At 40.1% G+C, this 17,878-nt stretch overlaps 1 protein-coding gene and 1 non-coding gene across 3 annotated transcripts in view; one reads left to right on the top strand and one right to left on the bottom strand.

Annotated features, from left to right (window-relative positions):
• STT3A (STT3 oligosaccharyltransferase complex catalytic subunit A) overlaps window positions 1-17,878 on the top strand; it is a 30,348-nt gene that overhangs the window by 675 nt on the left and 11,795 nt on the right. For both annotated transcript variants that reach the window (XM_053593142.1, XM_053593143.1), the window contains exons 2-11: window positions 928-1,008; window positions 2,382-2,508; window positions 3,203-3,263; window positions 7,804-7,925; window positions 8,252-8,397; window positions 10,028-10,118; window positions 11,431-11,537; window positions 12,045-12,209; window positions 14,551-14,731; window positions 15,801-15,956. In XM_053593142.1, coding sequence (XP_053449117.1) covers window positions 2,421-2,508; window positions 3,203-3,263; window positions 7,804-7,925; window positions 8,252-8,397; window positions 10,028-10,118; window positions 11,431-11,537; window positions 12,045-12,209; window positions 14,551-14,731; window positions 15,801-15,956 — 1,117 coding nt within the window. In that variant the 5' untranslated portion in view covers window positions 928-1,008; window positions 2,382-2,420. The remainder of the gene's footprint in view (window positions 1-927; window positions 1,009-2,381; window positions 2,509-3,202; window positions 3,264-7,803; window positions 7,926-8,251; window positions 8,398-10,027; window positions 10,119-11,430; window positions 11,538-12,044; window positions 12,210-14,550; window positions 14,732-15,800; window positions 15,957-17,878) is intronic.
• On the bottom strand, window positions 17,679-17,785 carry LOC128589307 (U6 spliceosomal RNA). Its single transcript, XR_008380902.1, has one exon. It is a non-coding gene; the product is annotated as a U6 spliceosomal RNA (small nuclear RNA).

Raw genomic sequence — 17,878 nt, 5'->3', positions numbered from 1 at the left:
TAAGTTACCAGCTTCTTCACTCAATTTTTAGGCAGGGGGCCTAGCGTTCTCACTTCCTCTGCTTAGTCTTCTGGGCGTGTGAACCATATCAACTCAATGGTGTTAAGTTTGTTTCTGTTTCAGGCATTCCTGAAAACAGATTGTTGACTTCTCAGAGTTAGGTCTTTAATTTTAATTACAAGACAAGGTATTCCTTTGGGATTATAGTTAAACACACATCTAAAACTGTGTTTCTGGGACAGTTAATTATGGAAAAGATGCTTGACTTCTTAGTGTTAGGGCTAAAAATATATGATTCTTCATGCCTTATACTTAGTCCAGTGTTATCTTATTTTCCTTTCTTTCAGTTATAGTGTGGGAAAGAAATTGGGGTGGAGGTTGCCAAAGGTTGGTCAACAGATACACAAGTACAGCTCGATAGGAGGAATAAATCCTTGTGTTTTGTAGCACTGCAGGGTGGCAATAATTAAGAATTTATTGTATATAGCTAGAACAGTAGATTGGGAATGTTCTCAACACACAAAATAATGAATGTTTGAGGTGATGGATATGCTAATTACCCTGATTTGATTGTATACATACATGGAAACGTCACACTATAATACCCCAGAAATATGTACATTTACTATGTGTCAATTAAAAATAATAATTAAAGAAAAAAAAAAATTAAGAGGAATGCAAGTTCCGTTTTATCCCTGCATAGCTTTGTACAATTTTACCTATCTTTTGTTATTATATTATTTATCATTTAGCCCTTGATGAGCTTATAGTTTAGGAAGGTGGAACCATCGTATACAGACATGGCTAACCTCCTATGGTTAATACTATACAAGTAATTGTTGTCCATCAAGTGATTACCATTCTGAAGTATGTATGGACTGCTTCCCTCAACAGTTTATTTTACTATTCATTTATTTATTTTTTTAGAGACAAGTTTTGCTCTTTCACCGAGGCTGAAGTGCAGTGATGCAATTGTAGCTTGTTGCAGCCTTGAACTTCTGGGTTTAGGTAAGCGATCATCCTGCCTCAGCTTCCTGAGTAGCTGGGACTGTAGGAATATGCCACCATGCTAATTTTGTGTGTGTGTGTGTGTATTTATTATTATTATTATTATTTTAGTGATGGGGTCTCATTATGTTACCCAGGGTGTTCTCAAACTCTTGGGTTCAAGTGATCCTTCTATGTTGGCCCCCCAAAGTGCTGGGATTATAGGCATAAGATATTGTGTCTAGCCAACATCTTATTTAATTAATTTATTTTTGAGACAGAGTCTCACTCTATTCCCTTGGGCAGAGTGCCATGGCATCATAGCTCACAGCAACTTCAAACTCCTGGGCTTAAGCCATCCTCTTGCGTCACCCTCCTGTGTAACTGGGATTATAGGCACCTGCCACAAACCCTGGCTAGTTTTTCTATTTTTAGTAGAGACAGGGTCTTGCTCTTGGTCAGGCTAGTCTTGAACTCCTGATCTCAAGTGATCTACGTGCCTCAGCCTCCCAGAGTGCTGGGATTACAGGTGTGAGCTACCTCACCCAGTCCCAGTGTTTTATTTTAATCTGTTTTTTGCCTGACTTTAGTAGGACAAATTTATTTTCTTTTCCCTCTACTTTATTATCTGCTGCCATGAACTGTATTTCATGAAATTAGCTGCTTAAATCAGCAGTGTCACTTACAGAGCTTTGAGATAGATAATTGGAATAGATCTGAACAGTTGCTATAGTGTTATATATGGGATTGAAAGTACAGTGATCTGTATATGTGTATCTCTTCCCCTTCTGAGTGCATGATTATATCTGTATTAGTGATCAGTCATGCTCGTTAGTTGACTTGATAGTACTATGGACATTTGAAACAGGAAGAATCTTATAGCCAGTCAGTAGAAGCTTAAATTTAGGGCTGGGAAGTGTGCTGATTCAGTTGTGACTTCTATTTTTCCAATTTATACTTTGATTTCTATATTGAATATTTATTCCCTGCTTTTTTCCCTTACCTTCCTGCTTTTTCCTGAATGCTCTCTTTCTACGTTTTACTGTTGCTTTATCTTTCCAATCTTTTCTGTTTCTTTTTGCATCTTTTCCCTTTTGAACCATACTATTGTCAGTCATGTTATGTACTTACCAGCTCTGAGGAAGTGGGAATCTGAATTATGGGTGGTATATTCTGATTGTTCCATTTTAGTTTTGATGCATGAACCTGACTGCTTACTTCCTTGCCAGTAGATCATATTTTTGGCAAGGCTAGGGTATTAGTATTAGCCTTGACCCTGTCTGTTGTTATCACTAGTTCATATGTCCTTTATGGTCCTCTCCCACCATAAAGTATGAAAAGTTAAGTAAATTGAAGGTGCTAAATATCTTATGGTCTTGACTTTTCCATTTTAGCTATTTGAGTGTCGTCTGTTGCCAACCATTGATGTCAAGATGACTAAGCTTGGATTTTTGCGGCTGTCCTATGAGAAGCAGGACACACTTTTGAAGCTTCTCATTTTATCAATGGCTGCTGTGTTATGTGAGTGTGGACGTGGACCTCTCTTTCTTTGGGAAAGGAGAAAACCTTGATTAAAAAATTGCAAATGGCTTTCTTACAATGCCTTGTTTGTGATGTTTTTTCTTTCTCCTCAGTATAATTTTATAAAGGCAAAATAACAGAAATACAAGGAATTAAAAGTCCAGGCTGTGATCATCTGGGAAAGAATGGGAATTAGCATGCTGTGCTAATTCCATTTTCTCAAAGAGCTGAAGGAGATATTGGGAACCCTTGGATACTGAGTTTTCTTAAAGATTTAGATGCTTTGGTATTTTTGAAAGTCTCTTGAACTCACTCTGTTTTTTAGATTTTTGGCTCTTCATGAGTCACAAATAGTTTTGCTTGCCATACCTCTTAGTTTGCTCCAGGATTAAGGTTAGTTCTGTGTGTGTGGATGGGGGGTAGAGGAAGCTCAACATATGTAAAATAACCATGTAAGTTGAGTTAGGTATTTGTAGTTGAATATAATGTTATAGGCTTTGTAGTAGTTAACTGTGTCCTAAGTGGAAAATGTAGAAATATTTATGTGGGGAGAGATGACGACTATTCAGGGATTATTTCATATTTCATGTGATCTCTGTGCTGAATAACACTATTAGATAATACTACTACTATATCTGCTATTTTCTTTTTATGACATATTATAATTAAAATATTAATTCTCTGTTTTTTGCAGCTTTTTCTACTCGTCTCTTTGCTGTCCTGAGATTTGAAAGTGTTATCCATGAGTTTGATCCGTGAGTACCTTTACTTGACCTGGTGTTATTTCCTTTGGGAGGTGTTCAGGTTCATGGGTTTCAGATTCAAATTCCAGCTAGTTCTTAGGGACAGGGATGTGCTTTTAATACATTTAAGGGGGGAAAAACTCTTCTAAGTTTTCCAAGGGAGATAATTACCTCCTTTTGAATCATTTTTGTTGGAACTGACCAAGTAAGTCTCTCAAACTTAAAAAATGTGAACAAAGCTTGGCCCCTGTATCTCAGCAGCTAGGGTGCCAGCCACATATACCGGAGCTGGCAGGTTCAAATCCAGCCTGGGCCTGCCAAACAGCAATGACAACTGCAACCAAAAAATAGCTGGGCGTTGTGGTGGGCGCCTATAGTCCCAGTTTCTCGGGAGGCTAAGGCAAGAGAATTGCTTAAGCCCAAGAGGGTGAGGTTGCTATGAGCTGTTACGCCACAGTACTCTACCCAGGGTGACATTAAAAAAAAGTGTAAACGATGTTGGTCATCGTTTGTAATCCCAGCTATTAGAGAAGCTAAAGTGAGAGGATCACTTGAGCCTAGGAGTTTGAGATCAGCCTGGGCAAGCAACATACTGAGACCCTTATCTAAAAACTAAAAATAAAGAAAGAAAGAAAAGGAAGGCAGCCAAAGTAGGTGTGATAGCATATGCTTATAGTCCAAGCTACTTAGAAGCCTGATGCAGAAGGATTGCTTGAGCCCAGGACTTTGTGGCTATAGTGCACTATGATCATGCCTGTGAATAGCCACTGCGTTTACAACATAGCAGGACCCTAACTCTGAATAAATTAAATGTGAGCAGCGTTGTTGTCATATCTGCTTATCCTTAAGAGCCGGCTAGGCTGACAGAAGTGTAGGTTCTCTGTTTAGTCACAAGTAGTGACGTGCACTGAGGGAAGGGGTATGTATGTAGTGAAGGCTCAAATCATGAATTTGAGATCTGTGAGAATTGAGATCTGTGACTTTCTTTTTTCCTGTTTAACAATTTATATGATAGAAATTGAGCTTCTTAGTTAAATTGTAAGGAACTGAAGAAAATATAAAGCTATGAGTTTGAGTAGGGATTTTGTTCATTAGATGAAAAAGATATAGGTGAAAGCTTTCAGTATTATTAATAACTAACATTTATTAAGTATTCATTTTGTTTCAAGTGCTATTTTATACATAATCTCAATTCTTACAGCAACCCTCTGAAATGTAGATATTATCATCTTTTTTTACACGTGAACAGACTCAGGCTGGGAGAGGCCATCCAAGGTTACAGATTCACTAAGTGGAGGAACTAAAATTTATAGGTTTGTCTGGCTCTGGAGCCTGAAATCAGTATGTAATATAACTCAAAATTGTGACTTATAAAAAAATTTGGAGGGCCAGAGTCATAGGTTCTTAAAGTACCATTGTTATCTTACAAATAGCATATTTAAGCACGTGGAGCATTGATTCAAAAGTTTAATTCTTGTACCTGCTTGCAAATTTATCATTTTATTTTGTGTGGATATTTGAAAGTACTTTGGAGGTATTACAAATACTCTCTTTGGGGCCTCCCAAATGAATTTATGTTTTTCTCATAAATGAGGAAACATGTTTTTGTTTCTTGATCACAATCTGTTAGGGTTTCTTTCTCAGACCCTCTGGATGAGCAAATATTGGGATGGGCAGGGATAGTAAGACAGACTGCTGTGTTGTCAGGAGCTAAAAGGGACCATAAAGATTATGGGATTTGACGTTTTCTTTGCCAAGGAGGAAACTGAGGCCCCAGAGCATGAGCCCAGTCCAGCCCTATTCCCACTAAGTTACATTTCTCCATTTCACTCTGCCTCTCCTACTGGTGGATAAGGGACACAATGCTGTCCTCATCTCTTCTGTTTCTAACAGTTTCCAAAATAGCATTCGTTATTGACAAACAGAAAGAGATTTCTGCCATCTGCTGCTTCTATTTACTTAAGCTGTCAGAACTTGACTGACAAAGGCGGAAACAGGGTTAGAGAAGTGGGCAGGGGAGATGGTTAGTGATGTGATCATCTGTAGTAATTAAACTATCCCTCGTTGGAGACCTTTTTAAATTTTATGTTTTTTTAGAGACAGGGTCTTGCTTTTGTTCAGCCTCAGCCTAGAGTGCAGTGGCATGATCATAGCTCACTGTAACCTTGAACTCCTGGGTTTAAGCAATCTTCCTACCTCAGCCTCGTAAGTATCTAGGACTGCAGGTGTACACCATCATTCCTGGCTAATTTATTTTATTTTTAGAGATGGGGTCTCTTGCTGTGTTGCCCAGCCTGTTGAACTCTTGGCTTTAAGCAGTCTTCCTGCTTGGGTCTCCCAAAGTGCTGGAATTGTAGGTGTGAGCCACTGCACCTGGACTTTTTTTCTTAGTTCCTATTAATGAGAAATATAAGAGAAGCAAGAACTGTCTTTTCATATGTAGCTTCAAGTATTTTATGTCAAAAATTTTTTGTTTCTGGCTCTGTGCTCGTACCATAGTGGTTAAGGTGCCAGCCACATACACCAAAGTTGGTGGGTCTGAACCCGGCCTGAAATCCAGCCCAGGCCAGCTAACCAACAATGACGACTGTAACAAAAAATAGCCGGGCATTGTGTCGGGCGCCTGTAGTCCCAGCTACTTGGAAGACTGAGGCAAGAGAATCGCTTAAGCCCAAGAGTTTGAGGTTGCTGTGAGCTGTGACGCCACAGCACTCTACCGAGGGTGACATAGTGAGACATAGTCTGTCTCAAAAAAAAAAAAAAGAAATTTTTTTTGTTTCTGAGACAGATTGTCACTCTTTCTCAGGTTAGAGTGCCAAGACATCAGCTTAACTCACCGTAACCTCAAACTCCTAGGTTAAAGTGATTCTCTTGCCTCAGCCTCCCAAGTAGCTGCGGCTATAAGCAGCCTCCACAAATCCTAGTTAATTTTTCTATTTTTACTAGAAACTGGGTCTTGTTCTTGCTTAGGTTTTTCTCTAATTCCTGAGCTCAGGATCCTCCTGCCTTGGCCTCTCAGAGTGCTAGGATTATAAGAGTAAGCTCCTATGCCTGCCTGGCCCAGTGTCGAATATTTTTTATATATTATGTTTTAATGCTATTGTGTAGGTGTCATTAAGAAGTATTGTAAATAGGGCGGCGCCTGTGGCTCAGTGAGTAGGGCGCCGGCCCCATATGCCGAGGGTGGCGGGTTCAAACCCAGCCCCGGCCAAACTGCAACAACAACAACAACAAAAAAAATAGCCGGGCGTTGTGGCGGGCACCTGTAGTCCCAGCTGCTCGGGAGGCTGAGGCAAGAGAATCACATAAACCCAGGAGTTGGAGGTTGCTGTGAGCTGTGTGACGCCACGGCACTCTACCGAGGGCGGTACAGTGAGACTCTGTCTCTACAAAAAAAAAAAAAAAAAAAAAAGGAAGTATTATAAATAACATATGTAGACCTCCTTACAAGTTTAAACACTAAGAAGTTTGTGATTGAGCGAATTAAAGTTTTTTTATCCTGTGTATGGTGCTATATCAGCATCTTTGAAGATACCCAACACTTGAAGTTAGTTATGTGTTCTTGTGTGTGGTATAGAAATAGAATTTTTTTTTGTATATTCCTGTCACTTGAAAATATCCAAAATCTACTGGTGCCCACATTTAAGTGACTTTATCTTTAGGGTACTTTGAACTCTGATTGGTCCTAAAGCCTACCACCTGCCAGCCTGATGAAGTATCCTGCTTGATTGCTTTGTTAAAATGTTGGTCTCCAGTTTCATTTCTTTTTTTTTTTAGAGACAGAGTCTCATTTTATTGCCCTTGATAGAGTTCCGTGGCATCACACAGCTCACAGCAACCTCCAACTCCTGGGCTTCGGTGATTCTCTTGCCTCAGCCTCCCGAGTAGCTGGGACTGCAGGCACCCGCCACAACGCCCGGCTATTTTTCTGTTTTTTTTTTTTTTTTTTGAGACAGAGTCTCAAGCTGTCGCCCTGGGTAGAGTGCTGTGGAATCACAGCTCACAGCAACCTCCAACTCCTGGGCTCAAGAGATTCTCCTGCGTCTGCCTCCCAAGTAGCTGGGATTACAGGCGCCCATCACAACGCCTGGATATTTTTTGGTTGCAGCTGTCGTTGTTTAGTGGGCTGGGCTGGATTTGAACCCTCCAGCTCAGGTGTATTTGGCTGGCGCCTTAGCTGCTTGAGCCACAGGCACCGAGCCTCAGCTATTTTTTTGTTGCAGTTTGGCTGGTCTGGGTTTGAACCCACCACCCTTGGTATATGGGGCCGGCGCCTGACCCACTGCGCCACAGGCGCCACCCCAGTTTCATTTCTTTATGAGAGAAGCAGTGCTTTAGTTGACAAGCATGGAGCTAGAAATGAGGAGACTTACGGTAGCATAAAATGATTTTCATGGCATAAGTTTTGGTACATAAACTGTTCTTCAAGTAATGCTGTTTCTCAATGGTGTATCCTGAGATACACCAATTTTCCTGAGCAAAATTCACCAAAAAGTATACAAGTATTTGAATATGAAGAGGAAGAGACACAGATCTTTCTTTCTTGCTATAGGTACTTTAATTATCGGACTACCCGGTTCCTGGCTGAAGAGGGGTTTTATAAATTTCATAACTGGTTCGATGACCGGGCCTGGTACCCTTTGGGACGAATCATTGGCGGAACAATTTACCCAGGTGAGGAGAACAGGACTTTTTTTTTTTCATTTTGTGACATTTATATTTTCATATTAGTTACAGGTTCTTAAATAGGGATCTTACCTAGATAGGAGAATTTGTGGGGAGAATGGAGATGGGTAGTTTTTAAATATTTTCTAGATTTCTCATTGAATTATAGGAGAGATTTATTTATAGGCTTATTTCAGTCACTGTGTTCATATTTCTAGTGCTTTGTCAAGGTCTGTGTAGTCACCATAATTGGTATTTGAATTTGTCCTTTCTCTTTCCCTTAAGGTCTTTGTCTTAGCAAGACAACCTAATGGAGTTTCTTTTTCCTGTTACAGGCTTAATGATCACCTCTGCTGCAATCTACCATGTACTCCATTTTTTCCACATCACCATCGACATTCGGAATGTCTGTGTGTTCCTGGCCCCTCTCTTCTCCTCCTTCACTACCATCGTCACGTACCACCTTACCAAAGAGCTCAAGGTGAAGGATTTGTGGTGATAGGAGGCCTGGGAATGAATGCTGCTGAACTCTTCTGGTAGATGCTGGAGGGTGTGGCATTGAGAGCCTCAAATGAGCAGGGAATCAGAGGGTAAAGCCAGCTTTAGCTGAGGGGACTTAGTTGGGTTCTTTCCAGCTCCTCTGTAGGATATGTGGTTTCTTCTCATTAGCAACTTTGTCCTTATGAGTGAACATTTGATTAAGACTTAAGAAGAAACTAAAAAACGAATAAACATTTGAAAGAGATATAAATTGCTATATACAGAAAAATTTATTTAAGGGTGGTGCCCTTGGCTCTAAGGAGTAGGGTGCCAGCCCCATATGCTGGAGGTGGTGGGTTCAAACCCAGCCCAGGCCAAAAACTGCCAAAAAAAAAAGAAGAAAAAGAAAAATTTATTTAAAATGCAAAATGTGAAGTTTAGATTTTGAAGTCCATACAATGTAAAGGAGAGGAAAAATAAAAAAATATGACATTTTCCAAAGTGCTTAGTTCTTCCTACCAGAAACGCACTTAGCAGTCATTGTTGATTTTTTTTTAAAACACATTTATTTGGCTGTGTGTGGTGGCTCACAACTATAATCCCAGCACTCTAGGAGGCAGAGGCAAGTGGATTGCTTGAGCTCAGGAATTACTAAAAATAGAAAAACTAGCTGGGCATGGTGATGCATGCCTGTGTCCTAGCTACTTGGGAGGCTGAGGCAAGAGTATTTCTTGAGCTCAAGAGTTGGAAGTTGCTGTGAGCTATGACACCACAGCACTGTACCCGGAGTGACAGAGTGAGACTCTGTCAAAAAAAAAAAAAAAATAATAATATATTTTAAAATTCTTAAGCCATTTGGCTTCTGTAGTTTACTCCATATGCTGACTGTTTTTCTGGGTTTCAGCAATGCTGACCGTGGCTTGCTGCATGTTATTCTTAGTTGTGCTGGGGTGTCAGGGAGATACCTGAGAGGTGATAGACTAGTAGGAGTGCTTGGGAAGTCTTGAATTAAGTTTGGAACGCTTTCCATCCTTTTCCTTGCTGCCCTAGCCCCAAATTTAACTTCTATCAATAGATAAGGCTTTACTTTTTTGGAGAGTGAATTATATTTTGTTGCTACTTTCCCCTAAGCTCAAAGGTTGTCTGGTGATGTTCCAACTTGATTACCTAAGCTCCTGGCATCCTAAGTCCCGGTAGATCATTACTACCTTTGTTGGCTTTTTACCTCTAGGGATAATAATTTGTTTCTTTTGTCCTTGCATGGCTTTAAGAGGTGTGACTGGTGTTTCTGTGATGTGCAGGTATTATTAGGGGTAGGGACTGATAAGCTTGTGGGGTCTGGTAGCCAAACAGCTTATTCTGGGGCAGGGTCTGATGTTTGACATCTGACTTGATTTTGTCTATCCTTAGCTTATGTGTTTGTCTCTATTTCAGACTTGGTGTCACGAGCAATTGGTTGTGAAGTTTTTAGCTTTGTACTGTGAGCATTTCTAGCATTTTTAGCATCTCATATCTTCTTTGGAAGTTGTTGGATATTTTCTGGGCCCTTTATAAACAGAATGGATTAGTGGAGCCTCTCTTCCCTCTCACAGGTGTATCCGTATTAATGTATTACCCCCTTTTTCTTATAGGATGCAGGGGCTGGGCTCCTGGCTGCTGCCATGATTGCTGTCGTTCCTGGATATATCTCTCGATCTGTTGCTGGCTCCTATGATAATGAAGGTAAGCCTTTAAAAATGCTGAAGGGGATCTGTTCACCTCATTATCCAATAGAGCTTTACAAAATGCAATAGAATCTGGATTTAGATTTGTTGTTCAGCAATAATAAAAATGGTATTTGAGTGAGAATGACAAGATGGGATCATATTCTCTTCCGATCATCCCCCCTAGAAAGACAGCTTGTAACTTTTCTTTGTTTCATCTCTGGACTCATAGAGTTAACTATTGTTTTAACATTATAATCATTTGTGTTATTTTCCTGGATAAGGGAAATAGATGTTCTTAAACTTGAGTGTTATTGGGAAAACACAGTGTTAAGTATTACAAAGATAGAAAATGAGCATAATTATTTGGTGCATAATTAAGAAATTGAAGAGATAGATAATGAATAAGATTATGTTCTTATTGATAAGATAATGAATAAGATTATGTTCTACTAAGGAAGATTAAAATGGACCTATAAAAATAATTCTAATAATTCTAGGCAGTTAGTACAATGTGCCATGATAGAACTATGAGGAGACTAATTTGAGAATTTAGTGCAAAGGGAGATTAAAAGGAAGGCTTTTTGGAAGTGGTTGAGGTCAAGCTGGGTCTTAAAGTTGGGGCTTCATTAGTCAGATAGTAAGGAGGGGGCAGTAGGTGCATAAGGATCAGCTTGGGTTAAGATTTATTTATTTATTTTGAGACAGAGTTTCACTATGTCACCCTGGGTAGAGTACTGTGGCATCACAGCTCACAGCAACCTCAAACTCTTGGGCTTAAGTGATTCTCTTGCCTCAGCCTCCCAAGTAGCTGGAACTACAGGCACCTGCCACAACGCCCGATTATTTTTTTAGTTGCAGTTGTCATTGTCGTTTAGCAGGCTCAGGCCAGGCTTGAACGCGCCAGCCTCGGTGTATATGGCTGGCGCCCTACTCATTGAGCTACAGGCTCCGAGCCTTGGGTTAAGATTTAGAAGCAGGATGATGCATGATAGTTCAGGATGTCTTTAGGACTACTGTAGCAGGAATTTAGTGCCTGGAAAAAACAATAATAATAATGGCCAACATTTCCATGTACTGAATGTTTACTATATACTAGGTACTGTTCTAAATGCTTTCCATGTATCAGTTGTCCTCACAATCGTTTTATAATGTAGACACTATTTACGGACTCCTTTTTACAGGAATCTGAGACAAAGGGAGGTAAGTAAATTGCCAAAAGTTACACTATTACTAGGTAGTGGCCCTGAGTTAATGAATCCAGTCACAGTTTTGTTCAGCGCTATGCTAGGATGGCCTCTCACTGGATTTTTGGTGTGTCCTTTCTGCAGGGATTGCCATCTTTTGCATGTTACTCACCTACTACATGTGGATCAAGGCAGTGAAGACTGGTTCCATCTATTGGGCAGCCAAGTGTGCCCTTGCTTATTTTTACATGGTAACTTTCTCTACATGTTTCTAATTTTTAAAGTTCTCCAATTACTGTATTTTCTATGGTTACGTATATGTTGGCCGCTAACTTTGTTTTCTGTTATGTTTTCCTCAAGTTGTTTTTCCTGTGTATTTTTTCTGTTCAATCTTGTGTATGTACTTAGACTTCCTCCCTTAATTGCTTCTGCTTACTTACATATTCCTAAGTCCTCCATGTGACCTCATAGTACATTGCTTCTAGATTAACCCTGAGGTCTGGGTACCTCCTGTTATGTGATCATGATGTCAGCAGCCACAGGGGAGCAGGGGATTGAATTATAGTAATGGATTTGAATTTGATTTTCCTCTTTTAAAAAAGTAGTTATTTAAGTTCCTTAAGCCTTTTGGCATAAATTTATGTTTATATTTACTATAAAGAGATATTTTTTAAAAAGGTCATAGGTGATCTCCTAATGGGTGGTGGTGGTCTGAGGTGGAATGCTCAGAGGAACTATTCTTTTTTGTTCTATCATAGGTCTCTTCATGGGGAGGTTATGTGTTCCTGATCAACTTAATCCCTCTCCATGTCCTGGTACTGATGCTCACAGGCCGTTTCTCCCACCGGATCTATGTGGCCTATTGTACTGTTTACTGCCTGGGCACCATTCTATCTATGCAGATCTCCTTTGTGGGTTTTCAGGTGAGCCCTTGTTTTCAGTTTCTTCCTTTTTTTCTAAGTAGCCCCAATTAGATTGATTTATCTTGGATTCTGTTAAGATGAGTAAGTCTTAGTCACAGCTTTGATATTGGACTGCTTATATTAATTGAAGCATCAGAATCATTGGTCATTAAAGTTACCATCTAAGAGTGCGTTGATATTTGCTCCATGCAATTTGAATTTAATGGCTGATACTTTGGCTTATGTTTGTGGAAGGTGGAGGGGTATTTTGGTTGAGCTGAGTTGATTTGTGTTGTCAGAGTTAAAATTTTCTGGCCTTTTTAATGCAAATGATTCCATTTAATGGCGGTAAATCCTTATCTTCTTTTTTTTTTTTTTTTTTTGGTTTTTGGCCTGGGCTAGGTTTGAACCTGCCACCTCTGGCATATGGGACCCGGGCCCTACTCCTTGAGCCACAGGCGCCGCCCCTTATCTTTTTAATGGTACCTAAGTTTTAGTCCTTTTTGAAGTAAAGCACAAACTTTAACCACATTATTCCTTAGAGACAATTGTTAAATCAGAGATTGATGTGGTGTATTTGATTTCTCTTGTAAAATTCTCATGAAAGTGGCACCTTTGTCCAAACTGTGAGCTAGTATTTCTTTACTGATCATTTATTACAGATGATTTTCGAATTACAGCATGCAACTTAATGATATTTTCACCTTACAATATGTGAAAATGATATGCATTCAGTAGAAATTGTGTACTTCAAGTACCCATACAGGTATTCAGGTTTTCACTTTCAGTACAGTATTAAGTAAATTGCATGAGATATTCAACACTACTAAAACAGGCTTTATGTTACATGATTTTGTTCAGCTGTAGGCTAATATAAGGGTTCTGAGCACATTTAAGATAGGCTGGGCTAAGCTGGGATGTTTAGTAGGCTAGGGTGTATAAAATGTATTTTCTATTTACATTACTTATAGATTAAAATGGATTTATTGGGATATAACCCCATCATAAGTCAGGGAGCATTTGTATATGCAATCTGATAATCGTTGAGAAACATAAAAAGAATAAAACTACAGTCCTGGTCCTTAAGGATGTTTCAGTCTTGTTAGGGGGAGAGAAATACATGCAGTTGTCTATAGCTTGTAATATAGCTCTGGAAGTGTAATTCCTGGACCAGCAGCATCAGCCACTGGTAACTTTTTTTTTTTTTTTTGAGACAGGCTCATTATGTCACCCTCAGTAGAATGGGTAAAGTGCCATGGCGTCACAGCCCATAGCAACCTCAAACTCTTGGGTTTAAGCGATTCTCTTGCCTCAGCCTCCCAAGTAGCTGGGACTACAGGTGCCTGCCACGACACCTGGCTGTTTTTTTTATTGTAGTTGTCATTGTTGGGCAGGCCTAGGCCAGGTTAGAATCCACCAGCTCCAGTGTGTGTGGCTGGCACCCTAGCTGCTGAACTACAGGTGCCCAGCCAGCCTCTGGGAACTTACTAGAAATGCAAATTCTAGAGTACCATCTCAGATTGACTGAATGGGGATAGGGCTCAGCAATCTGTTTCCATCTCTAAACCCTCCGTGATTGTGATGCTTACTAAAGTTTTTTAATTTTTAATTAATTTTTTTGAGACAGAGTCTCACTATGTTGCCCTGGGTAGAGTGCTGTGGCGTTACAGCTCACAGCAACCTCCAATTCTTGCCTCAGCCTCCCAAGTAGCTGGGACAATAGGTGCCTGCCACAGTACCTGGCTATTTGTGGTGGCAGTTGTCATTGTTTAGCAGGCCCAGGCCGGGCTTGAACCCGCCACCCTTGGTGTCTGTGGCCAGCGCCCTTACTCATTGAGCTACGGGCACCAAGCCGATGCTTACTAAAGTTTGAGAGCCACTGGCGGCCTAGGCAAAGAATGATTACGTGCTAGAAGAGATCTAAAGTGCTGTGGAGGCAGGAGGCTCTCTTAAGCCCAGGAGTTCAAATCTAGTAATATAGCAAGATCCTGGATTTAAAGAGAAAATAAAGTGCTGTGGAATATAGAGGGGTGTGGTTGATTTTAGATTGGTAGATTATGAGGAAATGGTATTTGCAATGGGCCTTGAGTGATGAGAATTTCAGTGAGTGGGAATTTGGGGAAAATGACTGAGCAAAAGCCAGAGATGTGATAATAATAGTGTATGGTGTCCTTGGGGGAACCTCCCAGTGTTCTTTGGAAAATATGGCAGGTGAATTAAACCCTAACTTAGGTCGGAGGATTCCTTTGGGGACCTCAGAACTCATTTGACTTCTTGGTCTGAACTAGATCAGGATAATGGAGGTCTAGGCTGGATTCATTGGTCTGTCCCCTGACTATTAGACATATGCTTTCACCTACAGCCCGTTCTTTCATCAGAGCACATGGCAGCCTTTGGAGTCTTTGGTCTTTGCCAGATCCACGCCTTTGTGGATTACCTGCGTAGCAAGTTGAACCCTCAGCAATTTGAAGTTCTTTTCCGGAGTGTCATCTCCCTGGTGGGCTTTGTTCTTCTTACCGTGGGAGCTCTCCTCATGCTAACAGGTATGGAAAGCTCACAGATGTTGGTGTTAAATGCACATAAAAAGACAGGGTATTTCCTGACCTCAGAAGATTTTTTCCTTTTATTTATCTTTTCATTTCAAGCATATAAAGTCCACCGTTTTTATGTGCAATCCCCTTGTCAGTCCAGTGTTTGGATTCAGCATGGTAGAGAGTGCCGCCTTAGTGTAGCTCTTAATGACATCTGGTGAAGGATTGTATCTTATCTTCAAATCTTTCTCCTCTTTCTCTTTTTCTTTTTTTTTTGCCCCCCTAATGGTTGGATAGAAGAAATCTTTATATTTCCTGCCATACCCTACACCACAGCACTTATCTAATCCCATGGGAACAAAAACATAGGTGGCGCCTGTGGTTCAGTGAGTAGGGTACCAGGCCCATATACTAAGGGTGGCGGGTTCTAACCCGGCTCCAGCCAAACTGCAACAAAAAATAGCCGGGCGTTGTGGCAGGTACCTGTAGTCCCAGCTACTCAGGAGGTTGAGGCAAGAGAATCGTCTATGCCCAAGAGCTGGAGGTTGCTGTGAGCTGCGATGTCACAGCACTCTACCAAGGGCGACAAAGTGAGACTCTGTCTCAAAAAAAAAAAAAAACAGACATGTTTTGTTTAGTTGGCATGCCACATTCTCCTTCTCCATTTTCTCACTTTCATGTCCTTCTTAGAGGCTGGTTTGATAGTCCCTAAGTCTTTGCTAATTCAGAGCAGGTTTGGAGGATATAGTTAATGTAGTCTTGACAGTTGGCCTTGGTTTGACCCAGACGTGCCCTTAAACCCTTCTGGGAAGCCTGTCGTCCTCTTCTCTTCTGAGTTTATATACAGCCTGACTTTATTCTGCTGGCTGTGCTAACAGTACTCTCAAGTTATAAAAAAAAGGATTGAAACTCTTCACTTGATCTTAGCCAACAGGCTGAAAGTGATGAAACTTTCTTAAGTATTACTGGCATGTAAGCAAAAAAAGGCCATCTCTGTCTCTGAGAATCTTATTAAAATGGGAAATTGGGCCTCTTTGTTTCAGGGGTATTTGTGAAATATTTATTGCCTCTTTACTACCAGGAAAAATATCACCCTGGACGGGGCGTTTCTACTCACTGCTGGATCCTTCTTATGCTAAGAACAACATCCCCATCATAGCTTCTGTGTCTGAACATCAGCCCACGACCTGGTCCTCGTACTATTTTGACCTGCAGCTCCTCGTCTTCATGTTTCCAGGTCTGTCTGCTTTGTGTTCTCAAGTGGCCTTCCTAAGAGTCACCATTTGATTCCAGATATGTAAACTACTCTCATCCGTTTTTGTTGTTGTTTTTGTTTGCCTGTTTACCCTGTGTAGTACAGGATGGCTAAGCACATTTTTCTAATATTTGAAGCCAAGTAGAAGTCAGAAGTTGGAACAGTTACAGCAAGTTTAAGGCCTCATAGGTTTCTGTGCATTTATATTGTAAGTTGAAATTCAACTCTAATTTCTATTTAGGTTTTTTTTTGTTTGTTTGTTCTGAGTACTTGTAGTATACTCCCTCTCCTTTACCCCTGTTTTTTCTTTTGGCATACCGAAGTCCCATAATGGGCACTGCTCATTGTAAAGCCTGTTTAGTCAGAGTTATCTTCTGGCCATTCCACATGTGTTTTAGAGTTTACCAGTGTTAGTGGTCTTTTTCTTTGATAAAATAACTCTTATTTTCTTTTTTCTTATTCCGAAGGTAATGTGTGTATTATAAAAGAATATGAATAGATAAGCAAAAAAAGAAAAGGTAAAAATTGCAAGAGTTTTCACCATTCATCTCTAGCTATAGAAGAAATTCCTCAGGGCAGGCATGGTGGTTCATACCTATAGTCCTAGCACTCTGGGAAGCTGAGGCAGGTCGATCCCTTGAACTCATGAATTTGAGACCAGCCTAAGCAAGAGTGAGACCTGGTCTCTAGTAAAAATAGAAAAAATTATTATGGCGGGCACCTGTAATTCTAGCTACTTGGGAGGATAAGGCAGGAGGATCACTTTAACCCAGCAATTTGAGATTGCTGTGAGCTGGGCTGACACTGGGCCCTCTGCCCTGGGCAACAGAGTGAAACTGTCTCAAAAACAAAACAAAACAAAAAAACCAAAACGAATTGAATGGAGGGTTGATCCTTAAGGCTCATTGAATAGTGGAAGTAAGGTTGGGCTCGGTGGCTCATGCCAGTAATCCTAGCACTTTGGGAGGCTAAAGTGGGTGGATTGCTTGAGCTCAGGAATTCTCACTCAGAATTTGAGTGAGACCCTGTCTCTAGTAAAAATAGGCAAAAACTAGCTTAGCAGCATGGTGGGCATCTACATGTAGTCCTGGCTACTTGGGAAGCTGAGGCCTGAGGATCTCTTGAGCTCAAGAGTTTGAGGTTGTGAGCTCTGCACCATGGCACTCTACCAAGGGTGACAGCGTGAGACTCTGTCTCAAAAAAAATACTAGGGTTACAAAATTCCAATGTCACCCAGCTTTCTACCCATCTCAAAGGTATTTGATGTACTATAACGTTAAACATCAAATGTTAACATTTAGATGATATGTTCTAGTTATTTATTGAATAAGAAAGAGATCAGTAAGAAAGAGTTTTTCCCCCGATTTTGTTTTTTAATTCATGAAGAATCAATTTCTCTCTTATTTAGTATGATTTTATAGAAATATTTTAGGTATATTATTTTTTAGGTTTTTTTTTTAAGTGCAGAGATTTATAAAGATGTATAAGATGGCAAATAGTCCATTATTGCATGTAGCAATGTTTTAATTCATTATTCTATTTTATAAATATACTATAATGAACTAGATCCTTATTGTTGGACATTTAGGTTGTTTCTGATGTTTTGCTATTTTATTTTATTTATTTATTTATTTTTATTTTTTTTATTAAATCATAGCTGTGTACATTGATATGATCATGGGGCATCATTCACTAGCTTTACAGAAAAATATGGAACGCTTCACGAATTTGCGTGTCATCCTTGCGCAGGGGCCATGCTAATCTTCTCTGTATCGTTCCAATTTTAGTATATGTGCTGCCAAAGCGAGCACTGTTTTGCTATTTTAAAGAGTGCTGTAGTAAACATCTTTGCACATTTCTGTGATTGTTCAGGATAAATTCCTGGAAGTGGAATTGCGGGGTTA

Source organism: Nycticebus coucang, chromosome 6 (genome assembly GCF_027406575.1).
Source record: "Nycticebus coucang isolate mNycCou1 chromosome 6, mNycCou1.pri, whole genome shotgun sequence".
NCBI classification, from domain to species: domain Eukaryota; kingdom Metazoa; phylum Chordata; class Mammalia; order Primates; family Lorisidae; genus Nycticebus; species Nycticebus coucang.
The sequence above is the reverse complement of the archived record's forward strand: the minus strand, read 5'-3'. Positions and strand labels throughout refer to the sequence as shown.